At 39.1% G+C, this 20,765-nt stretch overlaps 1 protein-coding gene across 8 annotated transcripts in view; it reads left to right on the top strand.

Annotated features, from left to right (window-relative positions):
- Window positions 1-20,765, top strand: part of LOC113261538 (interferon-gamma-inducible GTPase 10-like) — a 57,503-nt gene that overhangs the window by 7,262 nt on the left and 29,476 nt on the right. For 2 of the 8 annotated variants that reach the window (XM_044387291.3, XM_048221012.2), the window contains one exon: window positions 10,004-10,135. The exons of 1 other annotated variant lie outside the window; for it this stretch is intronic. In XM_044387291.3, coding sequence (XP_044243226.2) covers window positions 10,004-10,135 — 132 coding nt within the window. Of the gene's footprint in view, window positions 1-1,555; window positions 1,594-2,322; window positions 2,454-10,003; window positions 10,136-12,012; window positions 14,365-20,765 lie in introns of those variants that run through there. 5 more of the 8 variants (XM_057307214.1, XM_057307215.1, XM_044387294.3 and 2 more) reach the window with 5 other exon arrangements.

Here is a 20,765-nt window from a genome sequence, read left to right as displayed (position 1 = left end):
GAAAAGTATCACATGTTTACTGCATATATATATGGACACACACACTAACACACAGAAAAAAACTTAATAGTTACCAATATCTGTAGAGAAGCTTTTTAAGATTTCTGTTTATCCCTGGAATTAATCTTAAGGAGACTGTGCCAGAGTATGGGCACAATCCCCAGTTTTTGGCAGTTTGATTTATAAAAGGCTTCCACTACACTTTACTTTCCAGTGATTGTGAGTGTGTTTATATTTCAAAGACATGATAAGATGTATAACTGTAGGAGGCAGAGGTAGAATTCAAGATCCCCCAAGAAGGATTTAAGTTTCCTAAGACCAATAATTCATAAGCCCATCAAGATAAACAGGGGAAATTTTGGGGGTGGCAAAGGAATAGGTGAACTTTAAATAGCCTCTAGAGTTGATTTTTGTTTGTGGTTTCTGTCAAGATACCTCAGACAGAGGATCATTTAGAATGAGTATTCAAATAAAGGAGGATAGTGGAAAATAGTAAGGATTACTTCAGTCTTATAGTCTTTTGTTTTGGGTACTTTTATTGTATTTTTACATTTTTTTAGCAGCGTTTTGCAATGACACTTTCGATGAAGCTGTTTTTGGCATTTTGAAGGCATTGCTTTTAAGTGCACTTCTTAAATGACCTTATCTAGTTGGAACGTTCTTCATAATGGCCACTGTAATTCCAGGTTGTAATTCCCCTGAGGGCTGGCTGCAGTTTGGTAGGACCTTAGCCATAAATGGAGTTAAATCCACATTTCTGGCCAGCCATCCTCGTCAGAAATAGGGGACAACACACACATTTTTGTCTAGCCTTATTTTGTGGCTCTACAAAACAGACTGGTAGATTTTTATGGCTCCCAGGATCATAGTTCTTTTTTTCCTTCCAAGTTTTTGTTTAAATTCCAGTTAGTTAACATACAGTATAATACTAGCTTCAGGTGTACAATATATTCAACACTTACATACAATACCTGGTGCACATCACAAGTACACTCCCTTAATCTTCATCACTTATTCCACCCATCCCCTTACCCATCTCCTCTCTGGTAGCCATTAGATTGTTCTCTATAGTTAGTCTGTTTCTTGGTTTGCCTCTCTTCTTTGCCACTTATGACTGTTTGTTTTGTTTGTTAAATTCCACATATGAGTGAAATATGGTATGCTTCTTTGCGTGAGTCTAGCGTAATAATCTCTAGCTCCATCCACATCTTTTTTTATCTTTATTTTTTTAATTTAAATTCATTAGCCAACATACAGTGCATCATTAGTTTCAGATGTCATGTTCAATAATTTACCAGTTACGTATAACACCCAGTGCTCATCACATCTCGTGCTCTCCTTAATGCCCATCTCCCAATTACCACATCCCCCCCCACCTCCCCTCCAGCAACCCTTCTTATAGTTAAGGGTCTCTCATGGTTTTTCTCCCTCTCTGGTGACTTCCCATTCAGTTTTCCCTCCTTTCCCTTATGATCCTTTGTGCTGTTTCTTATATTCCACATATAAGTGAATCCATATGATAATTGTCTTTCTCTGTTTGACTTATTTCACTCAGCATACTACTCTCCAGTTCCACCCACATCGATGTAAATGGTAAGTATTCATCCTTTCTGCTAGCTGAGTAATATTCCATTGCATATATGTACCACATCTTCTTTATTCATTCATCTGTTGATGGACATCTTTGCTCATTCCACAGTTTGGCTATTGTGGACATTGCTGCTATGAACATTGGGGTGCAGGTGCCCCTTCAGATCACTACCTTTGTATCTTTGGGATAAATACTTAGTAGTGCAATTGCTGGGTCATAGGGTAGCTTTATTTTTAACATCGTGAGCAATTTCCACATTGTTTTCCAGAGTGGCTGTACCATCTTTCATTCCCACCAACAGTGTAAGAGGGTTCCCTTTTCTCCATATCCTGGCTAACATTTGTTGTTTCATGTTTTATTAATTTTAACCATCCTGACTGGTATGTGGTGGTATCTCATTGTGGTTTTGATTTGTATTTCCCTGATGCCAAGTGATCTTGAGCACTTTTTCATGTATCTGTTGGCCATTTGCATATCTTCTTTAGAAATGTCTGTTCATGTCTTCTGCCCATTTCCTGACTGGATTATTTGTTTTTTGGGTGTTGAGTTTGAGAAGTTCTTTATAGATCTTGGATACTGGTTCTTTATCTGATATGTCACATGCAAATATCTTCTCCCATTCTGTAAGCTGCCTATTAGTTTTGTTGAGTTTCTTTTGTTGTGCAGAAGCCTTTTTATCTTAATGAAGTCCCATTAGTTTATTTTCACTATTGTTTCCCTTGCCTTTGGAGATGTGTCCAGCAAGAAGATGCTGCGGTCAAGGCTGAAGAGGTTGCTGCCTGTGTTCTCCTCTAGGATTGTGATGGATTCCTGTCTCACATTGAGGTCTTTCATCCATTTTGAGTTTATCTTCATGTATGATGTAAGCAAAAAGACCACTCTCATTCTTCTGCATGTGGCTGTCCCATTTTCCCAGTGCCATTTATTGAAGAGACTGCCCTTTTTCCATTGAATATTCTTTTCTGCTTGGTTGAAGATTAGTTGACCATAGAGTTGACAGTCAATTTCTGGGCCCTTTATTCTGTTTCATTGGTGTAAGTGTCTGTTCCTGTGCTAGTACCATACTGTCTTCAAGATTACAGCTTTGCAATATAGCTAGAAGTCTGGCATTGTGATGCCACCAACTTTGGTTTTCTTTTTCAAAATTCCTTCAATTACTCAGGGTCTTTTCTGGTTCCATACAGATTTTAGAATTATTTATTCCAGCTCTGTGAAAAATGTTAATGGTATTTTGATAGGGGTTGTATTGCATGTGTAGATTGCTCTGGACAGCAAAAACATTTTCACAATGTTTATTCTTCCAATCCATGAGCATGGAATGTTTTTCCACCTCTTTGTGTCTTCCTCAATTTCTTTTATAAGTGTTCTGTAGTTTCTGGAGTATAGATCCTTTACCTCTTTGCTTAGGTTTCTTCTTAGGTATCTTATGGTTTTTGGTGTAAATGTAAATGGGATCAATGTCTTAATTTCTCTTTCTTCAGTCACATTGTTAATGTATAGAAATGCAACTGATTTCTGTGCATTGATTTTATATCCTGCCACATTGCTGAATTGCTCTATGAGTTCTAGCAATTTGGGGGTAGAGTCTTTGGGTTTTCCACATAAAGTATCATGTCATCTGCAAAGAGTGAGAGTTTGACTTCTTCCTTGCCAATCTGAATGCCTTTTATTTCTTTTTGTTGTCTGATTACTGAGGCTAGGACTTCTAGTACTGTATTGAATAACAGTACTGATAGTGGATATCCCTGCCATCTTCCTGAACTTAAGGGAAAAGCTCTCCGTTTTTCCCCATTGAGAATGATATTTGCTGTGGGCTTTTTGTAGATGGCTTTTATGATATTGAGGCATGTTCCCTCTATCCCTACACTTTGAAGAGTTTTCATCAAGAAAGGATGTTATATTTTGTCAAATGCTTTTTCTGCATCAATTGAGAGGATCATATGGTTCTTGATCTTTTTTTTTTTATTAATGGGATATATCATATTGATTGTTTGTGAACATTGAACCACTCTTGCAGCCCAGGAATAAATCCCACTTGGTCGTGGTGAATAATCCTTCTAATGAATTGCTGGATCCTATTGGCTAGTTTCTTAGTGAGAATTTTGGCATCCGTGTTCATAAGAGATATTGGTCTATAATTCTCCTTTTTGGTGGGTTCTTTGGTTTTGGGATCAAGGTAATGCTAGCCTCATAGAAAGTTTTCCTTCCATTTCTATTTTTGAAATAACTTTATAGGTGCCTGGGTGGCTCATTTGTTAAGCATCTGACTTTGGCTCGGAACATGATCCCGGGGTCCTGGGATTGACCCCTGTGCCACAGTCCCTGCTCAGCAGGAAGCTGCTTCTCTCTCTCCCCTCCCCTCTGCTTGTGTTCCCTCTCTCACTGTTTCTCTGTCAAATAAAAAAATAAAATCTTTTTAAAAAATAACTTCAGAAGAATAGGTATTAGTTCCTCTTTAAATGTTTGGTAGAATTCCCCTGGGAAGTCATCTGGCTCTGGACTCTGGTGTTTTGGGAGATTTTTATTATGGCTTCAAATTCCTTGCTGGTTATAGGTCTGTTCATGTTTTCCATTTTTTTCCTGTTTCAGTTTTGGTAGTTTATAAGTTTCCAGGAATACATCCAGTTCTTCCAGATTGACTAACTTGTTGGCATATAGTTGCTCATAGTGTGTCCTTAAAATTGTGGTATTTCCTAGCTGTTGATCATGATCTCTCTTCTTTCATTCATGATTTTATTAATTTGGGTCCTTTCTCTTTTCTTTTTGATAAGTTTGCTTAGGGCTTTATCAATTTTATTAATTCTTTCAAAGAAACAACTTCTAGTTTCATTGATTTGTCTTACTGTTCTTCTAGTTTCTATTTCATTGATTTCTGCTTTGATAGTTATTATTTCTCTTCTCCTGCTTGGTTTAGGCTGTATTTGCTCTTCTTTCTCCAGCTCCTTTACATGTAAGTTTAGCTTGTGTACCTGGCTTTTATAATTTTTTGAGAAAGGCTTATAATGCTATGTACTTCCCTCTTAGGACCTCCTTTGCTGTATCCAAAAGATTTTGAACAGTTGTGTTTTCATTTTCTTAGTTTCCAAGAGTTTTGAAAAAAATTCTTCTTTTTTAATTTCCCTGTTGACCCATTCATTCTTTAGTAGGATTCTCTTTAGCCTCCAAGTGTTTGAGTTCCTTCCAAATTTCCTCTTCTGATGGAGTTCAAGTTTCAAAGCATTGTGGTCTGAAAACATGCAGGGAATAATCCCAATCTTTTGTTTTTGTTGAGACCTAATTTTGTGACCCAGTATGTGATCTATTCTGGAGAATGTTCCACGTGCACTTGAGAAGACTGTGTTCTGTTGCTTTAGGATGGCACGCTCTCTGTATATCTGTGAAGTCCATCTGGTCAAGTGTGTCACTCAAAGTCCTAGTTTCCTTGTTGATCTTCTGCTTAGATGATCTGTCCATTGCTGTGTGTGGGGTATTGAAGTCCCCTACTATTATTGTATTATTATCAATGAGTTTCTTTAATTTGGTTATCAGTTGGTTGATATAATTGGCTGCTCCCAAGTTAGAGACATAAATACTTATAATTGTTAGATCTTCTTGTTGGGTAGACCTTTTAAGTTTGATATAGTATCTCTCTCCATCCCTTACTACAGTCTTTGGTCTAAAATCTAATTTTTCTGATATGAGGATTGCTACCCCAGCCATGTTTTGAGGTCCATTAGAATGATAAATTGTCTACCCCCTCACTTTCAATTTGGAGGTGACTTTGCATCTAAAATCAGTCTCTCGTAGACAGCATATGGATGGGTCTTGCTTTTTCATCCAATCTGATAACCTGTGTCCTTTGGTTGGAGCATTTAGCCCATTTACATTCAGAGTAACTATTGAAAGATATGAATTTCATACCATTGTATTATCTTTAAAGTTCATGATTCTGTAGATTGTCTCTGTTTCTTCTAGTCTATGTTACTCTTGGGCTCTCTCCTCGCTTATAGGATCCCCTTTAATATTTCTTGCAGGTCTTGCTTAGTGTTCATGAATTCCTTTAGTTTTTGTTTGTCCTGGAAACTCTTTATCTCTCCTCCATTCTGAATGACACCCTTGCTGGATAAAGTATTCCCAGCTGCATGTTTTTTCTCAGTTAGTACCCTGAATATATCATGCCAGCTCTTTCTGGCCTGCCAGGTCTCTGTGGACAGCTCTGATGTCAGACTAATGTTTCTACCCCTGTAGCTTAAGAACCTCTTGTCTCGAGCTGCTTTCAGGATTTTTTCTCTTTCCCTTGAAATTTGTAAGCTTCACTATTATATGTTGGGTGTAATCTATTTTTATTTATTTTGAGAAGCATTCTCTTTATCTATTGGACTTAAATGCCTGTTTCCTTCCCCAGATTAGAGAATTTCTCAGCTATGATTTGCTCAAATATACCGTTGGGTCCTCTCTCTCTCTCTTCTTCCTCAGTGACCCCAATAATCTTAATATTGTTTTGATTTATGATATCACTGACTTCTCAAAGCCTCCCCTCATAGTCCATTAGTTGTTTATCTCTCTTTTCCTCAGCTTCCTTCCTTTCCATCAACTTCTCTTCTATGTCACTCCCTCTCTCTTCTGCCTCATTTATCCTCCCTGTTAGAGTATCCAATTTAGATTACGTCTGAGTTAGAGCATTTTTATTTTTGGCCTGATTAAATCTCATTTCTGCACTAAGATATTCTTGTGTCTTTTATCCTTTTTTTTCTCAAGCCCAGCTAGTAACTTTATAATTGTTATCCTGAATTCCATCTCTGACATTTTATTTATATTGATATCAATTAGTTCTGTGGCAGAGAGTATTACCTCTGGTTCTTTCTTTTGTTGTGAATCCCTCCTTCTAGTCATTTTGTCCAGAGAATAATGAATGAGTGAGCATTATCAAAAATATGAACCATAAACCAAGTGAAATATGGACTAGACAAATCTGAAGAGGTCAGAAACTAGAAAAAAAATGAAGAAGAAAAAGAAAAAAAGGGAAAGAAAAAAAAGGACAGGGGAAGATAGTATATAATTTCATAGGGTGGACAAAACAGGGTGATCCACTTCATCCTGAGTGTATTTTGGTCTGTGTTAGAAGACACTAATTCCCAAAATTGTAAGGAAAGCAAAACAAAATATATATATTTGTATTTTGTGTGTGTGTGTAACACACACACATACAATTACATATATATATAATTGAATAGAGAAAAATACATATATTTTTGTGTGTGTATATATATAGGGTGTGTATGCATATGAATGGAGAAAGGAAGCCAAAAATGAAGAATATATATATATATACACACACACTTACATAGTAAATGTAAAAAGTGAAAGTTAAAAAAAGACTTAAAAACAAAGGATTGATAGAGTAAGAAACTAGTTGAAAGAGGAAAAAAGAAAAAAATGCAGAATTTTAAACTGAAAGATAAATGAATCATAAGGAAAAACCTCAAATTCTATATACTATTTTCTCCTAGCCCTGGAGTTTTACAATCTCATGTGAGCTGTAAGCTTGCTGTTTACCTGTTCTTCCAGTTGGCCGTCTGGGGGTGGGTCCTGCTGTGCTGGGTCTTAGGTGTCTTTGCCTGGGAATAGTTCATCTCCTCTTGTGAGTGGACCAGACTCAATATAAGTTGTTTTTAGTTGCTCTGAATGGTGTTTTTTCCCTGAAGGCTTTTCATGCCTCTTTAGAGGATCAAAATAAAAATGGCCATGCCCAATCTCCAGCCCCAGAGCTAAAAAATCATGGTCCCCTCTCTCAGGGATAAACAGTCTTCACTTTTTTGTGTGCCAAACTCTGCAGACTCCTGCGGTGCATGCCTGCACCAATCCTCCTGGGGAAAGGTGGATGGTTGCCGGTTACTGTCCTTTACAGGGCTCCTGCACAGAGAGCTGTTGCTTGGTCCTGTATGAGCCTGCTCTGCCCTTCCCAGGGGAAGGTAGAAGATCCCCATGTTCCCGTTCTTTGCAGGGTCCCCATGCAGAGAGCAGTCACCCCATTGGGCCACGCCTTGTGGTTTATGGCAAAATGAGCTGAGAGCCTCCTCTGGAGCTCACTGACTAGTTTCTCTACTCCAGTGCTTGGAGTAGAGAAACTCTACTGACTCAGGCACTCCCAGTTCTTTCTGTGATTCAGGAGATCCTAAGACCATACTGTCCTACCTAGGATTCTTTTCCGCTTCACCTAGTGAGCACCTTTTGGGCAGGGATGTCTTTCGCTGGAGAAGATTTCTACAGCAGATTTCCAATTTTGTGCTCTGGGGCTATTTTGCTTTCCAATAGCTGGGTTATGGAGGCTCCCTCCCCCTCTCTTTGTCTTCCAATATCTTCCCTCAGATTCACTTTCCTGTACCTCCTACCTTGCAAAAATTGGTCACTTTTCTACTTGTGGAGATTCAGCAATTCTTTTCTTACATCTCAGGTTGAATTCATAGGTGTTCAGAATGATATGATAGTCCATCCACATCTTTGTTTATTATTATTATGATATGTTAGTCACCATACAGTAAGTACATCATTAGCTTTTGAGCCCATCCATGTCTTTGTAAATGGGAAGAACTTTTTTTATGGATGAATAATATTCCATTCTCTGTATATGTACCACATGTTCTTTATCCATTCATTAGTCAGTGGACATTTGGGCTCTTTCCATAGTTTAGCTATTGTAGATAATGTTGCTGTAAATATTGGGGTGCATGTATCCATTGGAATCAGTATTTTTTTATTTGGGTAAATACCTAGTATTGCAATTATTGGATTATATGGTAGTTCTATTTTTAACTTTTTGAGTCACCTCTGTACTATTTTCCAGAGTGCAGCCTTAGTTTTCATTCCTACCAACAGGGTAAGAGGCAGAAACATGGATCTTAGATTTAACATACACAATGTGCTGGCAGGTAGAGCCCTTAACTGTTTGGAGTTTTAAAGATCTCATTTATTTTTTATTTATTTATTTACTCATTTGCCTATTTAGTGTTTTACTGTAAGCTAATCTTATACTTCATGGACATATTAAGAGAAACCAACAGTACTGATGTAATTGAACTATGGACACTAGAAGTACCCAAATAACTAGAGACTGGGACAGGGATTGAACCAACAGACCTCCAAGAATGGGAACTTCAGTCTGATTCCACACATATGGAGAACTGTAGCTGCCACCAACAGTTCCCAACTTGGAATCTGAGTTCAGAACAAAGGCCTAGGTTTAAGTTACTATGAACTATTCAATAGAGTGCCCTCTACACATAACCACAAATTTCCATTGTGGACTAAACCAGCAGGTTCCATTAATGAAGACTGCAGACAGGAAATGGGGAACAGACTAAGCCACCAAAGAGCAGTAAATACAGACTGTGGACTGTAACTGGGGAAGGGATTCCAATGCGGACACCTGGATTGAGCCAAGGGCTAAGAACTGTTGCTCTGTCAGAGCCTTCTGTGTCAGTGACAGAGTCATCCATTAACCCTGGGTTGGAAAGGCAATTCATTCAGAAGCTCTAATGCAAAAAAGATCAGAGGCCAAAGCAAGATGGACTTACCAGTGGCCCTTGGAAATGCTGAGAAAGAGTGAACTCAAAAGGATTCATTGGGCCCCACACATGTGTTTCTTGTTGTCCCCAAATAGAGTCAGAAGTTTGCTTTGGATCTAGACACTGCCACCAAATCTGTTAAACAAACAAATTGAACCAAGTAATTCCAAAGACCTAATTGACTTTATTAAGCGATTTTTGAATTGGGTAATAGCCCATCTACGAAATAGAAAGGAGCTCCATTACGCTGTAGAAAAGGAAAGGCTTTTAAATGAAGAGAGAAAGCAGAAAAACAATTATGAGGCAAGAACCCTTGTTTAGCCACAGTTGCAGTCCTAAGGGGAGAGAAAAGGATCTGTCAGTATAGTTTTTAGTGTTGCCCAGGAAACTGTCAAGTTGACTGCTGTAAGATTACATCCCTGGGGATTGAAACTGCTGTTAGGTACTAAATTTTGGTTTACTGACTTGGGGCTTCAACCTAAATGGATCCATTATGGCCCCGTGGCTTTCTTTTGAACACATCTCTCCATAGAACTATAAATCCTGTATGTCTCACACTGACTTCATTTCGAGTCTTAATTTTACCTCTCCCCACCTAATTTTGTGCTCTGCCTTTGCTTCCTGACACAGAGCTCTGCCCTTAGAAGAGGGCCTTCACCTTGAATCCTAGGTCTGAGCATTGCTAACAGTAAGACCCTCATTGTCTGTTTCTCAACTTCATCATTTATTTGATTTTTAATTTGAAGTTGGAAATGATCGTATGTCCTTACAGGTTGGTTAAGGGGATGAGATGAGCAATGTATATAGAGATGTACACCTAAGGTTTATTGGCATTGATTTCTCACCTTCCCTCCCATTTCTATTCCAGCTGCAGAGGACACACTGCCAGAGGGTGAAATACAAGCTCCCACAGATACCATAAAGTACTCTGCCTCTGCTCCCCCTGCATTGTTATTGCAGAAGAAAATAATAAATAACAGAGCTTCACACACAACATCAGGTGAGGTATAGAACCTTAACAATAGGGCATGGCTTTTGTGAGGTTGAAATTTGCTCAGCACACAGAATTTTGCTGTCCACATCTGCTTACCCTCTAACCCTGTCATTTGGTTCCCTTTCTCTTTATTTGTCCATTCCTTAGGACCTGTCTCAGTTAGATTTCCTCACCCTCCTATGTAATATTTTATCTAGAAAGTGTGCTGGTTCATGAAACAAGGTGTTTAAAGGACTCTGTTTTTCCCCATCCTCTGAGAATGCACAGGCATGAGACTACACCTGATGGGGATGGAGTCTCACCTTGTTGGCTCCTCCTTGAGGCCCAGGTTGTATATGCCACTTCCACACTCAGGCTTGCTCAGTCTGCTTTGTGAGATGCCTGCTCCCCAAAGGAGTGGTGGGGTGGTTTGCTCTCCACCCAGCAAGAGGTTGTCCCTGCACATGCCAGATGCTCAGGATTTTCACTCTTCTGTATGTGAAGAATATTCCTGCTGTGTAGTCAGAGGTGCTGGCACCATGATTCCTGCTTGTTTAATAGCTGCCTCTTTCACCCTTGACAAGATATACACCCTCCCCCCAGTTTTCTCTTCTAAGGAGAATGTCTGCATGCCCCATTCATATGTGTGCCAGTCCAGACAATGTACACTTGGTCTGAATAATTTCTTTCAAAAATATCTTTTGCCATCCTCTCCTGGACTGCAGCCTATGGCTACCAGGAAGTCCCTGGAGGATGTGTCTGATCCCTCATTTTAGCCAAAGGACACCTCTCCAGCCTGAATGCTTCCCAGACATCAATGGTGACTTGAAGTGACTTGCTTCCTGGTCTAAAAACTCTGCTCTCAATCTCTGTAGGGGACAGTATACAAATCTTTCACATTACCTTTAGTGCTGGGTATGATTTCTTCTGGTGCCTCATCTCAAGGTATAAATCTCCAGTGATCAGATAGGTCCAGGACTCCAGAACCTGCTCAGTTTCATTGACATCAGAGAAGGTGACAGAGGGACCCCCTTATCATGTCTGATATCTTACATCCCATTCAGCTCTTGCTTCAGTCTTTGCTAACATGATCATTTACATCACTGACACTTTATGCATCAGTCAGTCCTCCAGGTGGATTATCTCCCCTACATGATTTCTGTTTACTTTTATACACAGGCATGAAGCAGGTGATGGGTGGGGTCTCAGAACAGCTGGGATGGCTCATAGCAAGACCCAAGTGGATAGTCCAACATAGTTCTTAGAACACGGGGCTCCATGCCCCCTTCTGTTGCTGTTCTATGAAAAACAGAGTCCTTTCAAACTTTGTTTCATGAGCCAGCATACTTTCTAGATAAAAGAAAATACATTCGTAATCATTAAAATTTTCTACCTCCTAATGAAGATATACAGTATATTTTCTGAGAAAGAAAGGAGCCATTCATCCTTACTTAGGTGCCTCGTGTGAGAACCAAGTTCTATGACATGGTGATGTTGGAGGTTATCAGAAGTGGGTTTTCTGGAGGGTCTTACACCACAGGTGGGAAGAGGTGTTGAGGTAAGTGCTGGTGCTGTCTCCTTAGATTTGCCACAATGAAAAAGTAATATTTTCATAGCATTACAAATAAAGAAAACCAAAGCAAGATAAGTAAAGAATAATGTGGGCAGGAAAGTTTGGATAGAAGAATCAGGCTTTGAAATTAGTCCGGAAGAATGAAGAGTGTCTTATTGAAGAACGGTTTTCCAAAATAAGGGAAGATCCTGAACAAATGCAATGCTGGACAGAAAGAGAAGGGCTCCTGGATACAATATTGTGGCCAGGACTGACCTTATACCTGTCCCTAACAACACAGCCCAAGCCACTCCTTGTTATACTTTTTCCTTCCCTCTTCTCTCGTCCCCAGAGTGTCTTCTACTGCTCCAGCCATGGGTCAGTCCTCCTCTTCCACACCCTCTTATACAAAGGGTGGTGATTTGGCTTCCAGCTTTGAAAAGTTTTTTAAGGACTTCAAGCTGGAAAGCAAAATCCTCTCTCAGGAAACCATCACGTTGATCGAAACACACCTGAAGGAGGGGAACCTTCAGAGAGTGATTTCTGCAATTAGTGACTCATTGAGAGAGATTGACAATGCCCCTCTGAACATCGCTGTGACCGGGGAACCTGGGGCAGGGAAGTCCAGCTTAATCAATGCTCTGCGGGGGGTGGGGCATGAGGAAGAAGAGGCTGCCCCCACCGGGGCAGTGGAGACAACCTTGGAGAGAATCTCATACAAACACCCAAAGGTTCCCAATGTGATATTTTGGGACCTGCCTGGTATGATGAGCATTACCTTTCAGCCACAGAAGTATCTGAAGAAAATGAAATTTAGTGAGTATGACTTCTTTATTATCATCTCTGCTACACGCTTCAAAGAGAGTGATGTGCATCTGGCTACAGCAATTAAAAAAATGAAGAAGAAATTCTACTTTGTCCGATCTAAAGTGGACAGTGATTTACATAACGCACGAAGAACTAAACCCAGCACTTTCAATAAGGATGAAATCCTGCAAAGGATCCGCAATGACTGTGTGACTCAACTGCAGAGAGCCAATATGAGTGACACGCAGATCTTCTTAGTCTCCAGCCTTGATTTGTCTGAATATGATTTCCAAAGCCTGGAGACCACCCTTCTGAGGGAGCTCCCAGCCCACAAGCGCCACATCTTCATGCAATACCTGCCAAATGTTACTGAGGCTGCCATTGACCGGAAGAGGGATTCCCTGAGACAGAAGGTCTGGCTGGAGGCCCTGAAAGCTGGAGCATCGGCTACCATCCCTTTCATGGGTTTGATCAGTGATAAAGATGTAGAGAAGCTGGAACAGACTTTAACCCTCTACAGGTCTTACTTTGGGCTGGATGATGCATCCCTGGAAATCATAGCCAAGGACTTGCACGTGTCAGTGGAGAAACTCAAGGCAAACCTTAGGTCTCCCCATTTGCTATCAATTGAGAAGGATGATGAGTCATTAAGGGAAAAACTGTTGAGATATGTGGAAAAATTCTGCTCTGTTAGTGGAGGACCCTTTGCCACTGGTGTTTACTTTAGGAAGATTTTCTACCTGCAAAATTATTTCCTTGAGACTGTGGTGAGTGATGCAAAAGTTCTTCTTAGAAAAGAAGAGATTTTCAAGGACCCTGTGGACTCCGGGCAAGCCTATTTACTTCAGAATGCTGGGAATGAAAATGGGAAAAGTGAGGCAGCCAGCTCCTGAATTATTCTCAGTGTTGGCCTGGCACTGGTGCCAAAAGATGACTTAGGACTTCCTTGAAACAATCCAGACCCACTGCCCTCAAGATGTATCACAGACATTTCCATAATTCACTCTTGAACAAACCATGAACTTAATGACTGTTATTTGACAGTGAGAACAATCTGCTCTAAAGAATCTTTTCATTTGATCCTTCCTGGGAAAATGAGGACAGGAATCTGGAATGTTATGCTTAGCAGAGAGAATATCTCTTTGTGTGATGGTTACTACATACTCAGCACTGGTTTTTCTATGGACACAGGAGTAAAAAATGGCTGTTCACACAGATCTTCAGAAATGATTTTTTAAATGATTGCACACATAGTCCATTTTTTGGCATTCCTGTTATTCTGTTGTGAATGCATAAATTCCGATCATTAATAGACTATCAGTTAATGTTGACTGATATCCTACTTGTCCTTTCTAGGGTTATCATTATATTTAATAAACATTAAATATAGTGAAATGAACGTGTCACAGGAAATGGAAGAGAAATATTAGCTAAGGAAAAAATTTCTCTGCGGTACACTCTGAGAGGGAGAAATGTATAAGATGGGAAAATAGTCCAAGGGTTTGCAAATTGTAGGTCTAGACACCCCTTGGTTGCTAGCAATATATTTTGTGCCTGAAAATGGAGGTTAGGGAATAAAAGAAAAGAGGATTGTCATGAATCTAAGTGGACATTTTTTTAAAAATGCAAAATGCAAAAGGGAAGAATGAAGGGGGGCTAAACAGAAGGGGAATGAACCACGAGAGACTATGGACTCTGGGAAACAAACTGAGGGCTTCAGAGGGGAGGCAGGTGGGGGATTGGGATAGGCCAGTGATGGGTATTAAGGAGGGCACGTTTGCATGGAGCACTGGGTGTTATATGCAAACAATGAATCATGGAACTTTACATCAAAAACTAAGGATGTACTGTATGGTGACTAACATAACATAATAAAAAATTATTATAAAAAAATAAATAGGGACGCCTGCGTGGCTCAGTCATTAAGCGTCTGCCTTCGGCTCAGGGCATGATCCCGGCGTTCTGGGATTGAGACCCACATCAGCCTCCTCTGCTGGGAGCCTGCTTCTTCCTCTCCCACTCCCCCTGCTTGTGTTCCCTCTCTCTGGCTCTCTCTCTCTGTTAAATAAATGAATAAAATCTTTAAAAATAAACGAATAAATAAATAATAAAAATGAAAAAGGCCCTTAAACATATCCAATTCCTTGTCTAAGGAGGGAACTACAAATTAGAAATGGCATCGACACTAAGATATCATTTATCCCCTATTAGATTGGGGAAGATTGCAAGTTTGACGTTCTGTGGGTGAAATTGTAGAAAAATATGTTTTGTCATACAATGTTGGTGGGTACACAGTGTGTACAGATTAGGCTATCCCTAGGAAAACACACCTTTATACTTTGCCCCAGTGATCCCACTTTGAAAATCCTGGGCCGTAAAAACTGAGAGTAGATTGGTGGTTAGCAGGGGATGGAAAGTAGGGAGATGTATAATGCTTTTCATCTTCCAATTATAAGATGAATGTATAGCATGGTGACTATATTTATAACACCCTTTTATATTCCACAATAATAATACTTGAAATTTGCTAAGAAAGTAGATCTTAAGCATTTTTACAGACAGACACACACAAACATGAAGTAAATATGTGAGGTGATGGATGTATTAATTAACTTGATTGTGGTAATCATTCCACTACATGTACATATATATCAAATCATCACATTGTACACTTTAAATATATGTGATTTTGTTGGCCAATTTTACCTAAATAAAGTTGAGGAGGGAAGGAATAATAAACTGAAAAATTACAAAAAGATATATGCTGAAAGTTATTAATTGCAGAAATATTTGAAATGGTAAAACACAAAATTCAAATATTCAATAGGAAATGTTACAGCCACAAAATAGATAGATGATTTGACACCTATACAAAGGAGTGAGTAATATCCTATGTATTGTTATGCAAAAAGTAAGAGGGAGAATTATATGTATAGTATGTTAGTGATGATTTAATACAGTGTAAAATATGAATTATATATTTGTACGTATTCTTCATTCAGTTATAAAATTCAATTATGTATTGGGGAAGGGATGGTATTGGGTGGAGAGTCAGTGTGAAGGTTTTACTAATGTAATTTATTTTACATTGGAACGTGCAAATGTTTTATGAAGCTATGTAACAGTATAATTAAACAAGAAGACCCAACATTTATAAAAATACAAAGCAAATCAAAACAAATTAATCTGAGCTTTGTTGGTATAAGAAAAATTGTTCAAAATCATTAGCCATCAGGGAAATTCAAATCAAAACCACCTTGAGATACCACCTTATGCCAGTTAAAATGGCAAACATGGACAAGGCAGGAAACAACAAATGTTGGAGAAGATGTGGAAAAAGGGGATCCCTCTTACATTGTTGGTGGGAATGCAAGTTGGTACAGCCACTTTGGAAAACAGTGTGGAGGTCCCTTAAAAACTTAAAAATTGAGCTACCCTATGATCCAGCCATTGCACTACTGGGTATTTACCCCAAAGATAAAGATGTAGTGAAGAGAAGGGCCATATGCACCCCAATGTTCATAGCAGCATTGTCCACAATAGCTAAATTGTGGAAGGAGCTGAGATGCCCTTCAACAGATGACTGGATTAAGAAGATCTGGTCCATGTATACAGTGGAATATTACTCAGCCATCAAAAAGAACGATTTCACAACATTTGCAGCTACATGGACGGGACTGGAGGAGGTAATGCTATGTGAAATAAGTCAAGCAGAGAAAGACAATTATCATATGGTTTCACTCATTTATGGAACATAAGAATAGGAAGATCGGTAGGAGAAGGAAGGGAAGAATGAAGGGGGGTAAACAGAAGGGGGAATGAACCATGAGAGACTATGGATTCTGGAAAACAAACTGAGGGCTTCAGAGGGGAGGGGGTGGGGGATTGATTGGGATAGGCCGGTGATGGGTATTAAGGAGGTTCACTGGGTATTATATGAAAATAATGGGTATTAAGCACGGTGCAGTGGGTGTTATACGCAAATAATGAATCATGGAACACTACATCAGAAACTAAGGATACACTGTATGGTGACTAACATAACATAATAAAAAATTATTATAAAAAAAGAAAATTTATTTCAAGGTCTTATTTATTTATTTATTATTTTTAAAATTCCACTTTAATTAATATACAGTGTTACATTAGTTTTGGTATACAATGGTGATTCAACACTTCTGACCATTTCTCAATGCTTACCACAATAAATGTATTCTTTAATACCCATCAACTTTTTCACCCACTGCCTTACCCTCCTCCCCTCCAGTAACCATCTATTTGTTCTCCATAGTTAAGAGTCTTTTTCTCCTCTTGCCTCTCTTTTTTCCCCTATGATCATTTGCTTTGTATCTTAAGTTCCATATATGAGTGAAATCATATGGTATTTGTCTTTCTTTGACTGACTTATTTTGCTTAGCATAATACTCTCTAGCTCCATCCACATTATTGTAAATGGCAGGATTTCACTCTTTTTGTGGTTGAGTAATATTCCATTGTATGTATACCACCTCTTCTTCATCCATTCATGTGGACATGTGGGCTCTTGCCATAATGTGGCTGTCATTGATAATGCTGCTACAGACATTGGGGTGCATGTGCCCCTTTGAATCAGTGTGCTTGTATCCTTTGGGTAAATACCTAGTAGTGCAATTGCTGGGTTGTAGGGTAGTGCTTTTTTTAACTCATTGAGGAAGCTCCATACTGTTTTCCAGAGTGGCTGCACCAGTTTGCATTCTCACCAATGTTGTAAGAGTGTTCCCTTTACTCCACATCCTCGCCAACATCTGTCTTTTCTTCTGTTCTTGATTTTAGCCATTCTGACAGGAGAGAGGTGGTAACTCATTGTAGTTTTGATTTGTATTTCCCTTGTCCATCCCTTCCATTTTCAATATGCAGGTATCTTTAGTTCTAAAATGAGTCTCTTGTAGGCATCATATAGATTTTTTTAATCCATCTGACACCCTATTTCTTTTTTTTTTAATATTGTTTGTTTACTGACAAGTGTTCATAAACAGTAGTTAACTTCATGAATACAATGCTGACTTAGATTTCTATTCTATTTCCAACTTTACATCTGCTCTTGCAATTTATCCAACATCTCTTTATCTTTTAAAGTTTTTGTTTAAATTCCAGGTAGTTAACATACAGTACAATATTAGTTTCAGATGCGCAATATAGTGATTCAAAACTTAAATACAACAACCCAGTGCTCATCACAAGTGTCTTCCTTAATACCCATCACCCATTTAACCCATCCCCCCACCTACTTCCCCTCTGGTAACCATCAGTTTCTTCTCCATAGTTAAAGATCTGTTTCCTGGTTTGCCTCTCTCTCTTTTTTCCACCTATACTTGTTTGTTTTATTTCTTAAAATCCACATATGAGTGAAATCATATGGTATTTGTCTTTCCCTGTCTGGCTTATTTCACAGTATAATACTCTCTAGCTCCATCCGTGTTGTTGCAAATGGCAAGATTTCATTCTTTTTGATGGCTGAGTAATATTCCATTGCGTGTATATATACCACCTCTTCTTTATACACTCATTAATCTCAACAGTTTAATGGATAAAAATCTGACACCTTATTTCTTTTGATTGGAGCATGTAGTCCAATTACATTCAAAGTAATTATTTTTGATACATATTTTGTGCCACATTATTACTTATTTTGTCATTGTTTCTGGAGATTTTCTCTGATCCTTTATGGTCTTTGTCACTTTTGGTCTTTCTTTCCCATTCAAAAAATACCCTTTAATATTTCTGGCAGGGCTGATTTCCTGATCACAAACTCCTTTAGTTTTTGTTTGTCTGGGAAATGCTTTATCTCTCCTTCTATTCTGAATTATAGCCTTGCTGGATAGAATATTCTTGGCTACAGATTTTTCCCATTCAGCACATTCAATATAGTCTGCCACTTCCATCTGGCTTGATTAGTTTCTCTTGAGAGATCTGCAGCTAGCCTTATCCATCTTCCATTGTAAGTAAGGATTTCTTTTGTCTTGGTGCTTTCAGGAATTTTTTCTATATCTCTATATTTTACAAATTTAATTATAATATATCTTGGTGTTGCTCTGCTTCTGTTGATTTTGGTGGGAGTTCTCTGTGCCTCCTGGATTTGGATGTCTTTTCCTTCCCCAGATTAGGGACATTTTCAGCCATTATTTCCTCATATAAGTTTTTTTGTCCCCTTTTCTCTCTTCTACTTCTGGGATTCCTATAATATGAGTGTTATTATAATAGAAGGAGTCACTGAGTTCCCTAAATCTATTCTTGTGTTTTATATTTCTTCTTTCTCCCTTATTCAGCTTCATTATTTTCTGTTTTGTCCTCTTTATCACTTATTCATTCCTCTGTTTCCTCTAGCCTTTTGTTCATTGCATTAAAGCCTGTTAACAATCTCATTTATAGCTTTCTTCATTTCTGATTGGATCTTTTTAAAATATTTTATCTCTGTGGTAAGGGTAATGTTTTCAATGATATTTTTCAAGCCAAGTGAGTATGCTGATGATTTTTAGTTTAAATTCTCTATCAGGCATGTTATTTGTAACTGTTCTGCTTAGATTTCTGCTATGACCTTATCTTGTTCTTTCGTGTGGGATAAATTCTTCCATCTTGACATCTTCTCTAACCCTCTGCCTTCTTTTTTTTTTGTATCAGGAAAGCCTGTTATGTTTCCTGTTCCTGAAAGTAATGGCTTTATGAAGAATAGGTCATGTAATGTTTGGGGCTTTGCACTCCAAAGAATGACTCTGGTGTGTGCTAAGTGCACTCCACTGTTGTGCTTTGGCTGCACAATCCTTCAGGCCAGTTGTCTGCAGACTCTCTTTCCTTGCAGATTTGAGGCAGCCTCCTTTCTATGTTAGTTGTGACATTTGTCCTGACAGTCTTCAGAATGATTTGTGGAGTATTTAGGAAGAGGTGATAGTTATCTATCTACTTGTATTCCTGGGAAGAGACAAGCCTAGGGTTTTCCTGCACTTCTGCCATCTTCTGAGGCTCATGCCATCTTTTAAAAATTTATATTTTTCTTCTGGAAGATTTCCTGATTTTCCAAGCCTTGTACAGTTTTCAGAGAATTTCATACTTCCAAGAGATTTTGTTGTTCTCTGAAAGTTCCTTATGTATAGCCTGTAATTTTTATGCATTAAATTTTCAAGCAGTTAGTGTTTCCTGAGAGGTTACTATGTGCCAGACAATGATTTAGGTGTGGGCATACTGTACTGTTTCTTATCTCTCTGACACTAATGAGAGGTTGGTTTTCCTTCTGCTCCCTCATTTCCTTCTGATACCTCTGAGTTGCAACAGACTTCCAGTCTGAGTTGCTGCCATCACTGTTAGGGGATTTAATCAGAGGCTGTGATCCTTGACTGTCCTTTCCTATATATACATAGAAACCTGTCCCATGTAAATAGTGACACACACACATGCACACACACACTCCAAGGGAGAAGACAACAAAAAGACAATGAGGGAAGCCAGGAAGCAGGTGAATGAGTGGTACAGGATTTAGTTGACCCAAGAAAGCAAAACCCTAAGGTGACAATGAGGCAGCCCCATTTGTCCTCTGTGTCCCAGGCTGGTGGAGTTGCTTGAAGCCAGTAATGCACTGAATTGTGTCCCCCACTTCCACCCCAAATCGTATGATGAAGTCCTAACCCCCAATGTCTATGAAGTCAATATATTTGGAGACAAGGTCTTCAAAGAGGCAATGAAGTTAAAATGAGACATTTAGGATGGTCCCTAATCCAATATGACTCCTTATAAGCAGAGGAAAATTGGACACAGACAAGCAGTCACACGGGGAAAGACCAGGTGGGCACAGGGAGAAGGAGAAGGTGAAGGTGGCTCTCTGCAAACCAAGGAGAGATGCCTCAGAACAAACCAACCCTGAAAACACCTTGATCTAGGACATCTAGCTCCAGAGCTGTGAGAAAATCAACCTCTGGGGCACCTGGGTGGCTCAGTCGTTAATCGTCTGCCTTCGGCTCAGGGCATGATCCCGGCGTTATGGAATCGAGCCCCACATCAGGCTCCTCTGCTGGAAGCCTGCTTCTTCCTCTCCCACTCCCCCTGCTTGTGTTCCCTCTCTCGCTGGCTGTCTCTCTCTGTTGAATAAATAAATAAATAAATCTTAAAAAAGAAAAAGAAAAAGAAAAAATCAACCTCTGTTGTTTGAGCCACCCAGACTGTGGGACGTTGCTATGGCAGCCTGAGCAGACAAATCTCTTGCAACAGAAAGAATACTGAATAAAGCACTACTGCTGGTGACTGGTGATGAGGCCAAGGTGAACCCATTTG

This window comes from Ursus arctos, unplaced genomic scaffold (assembly GCF_023065955.2).
Source record: "Ursus arctos isolate Adak ecotype North America unplaced genomic scaffold, UrsArc2.0 scaffold_5, whole genome shotgun sequence".
NCBI lineage: Eukaryota > Metazoa > Chordata > Mammalia > Carnivora > Ursidae > Ursus > Ursus arctos.
The sequence above is the reverse complement of the archived record's forward strand: the minus strand, read 5'-3'. Positions and strand labels throughout refer to the sequence as shown.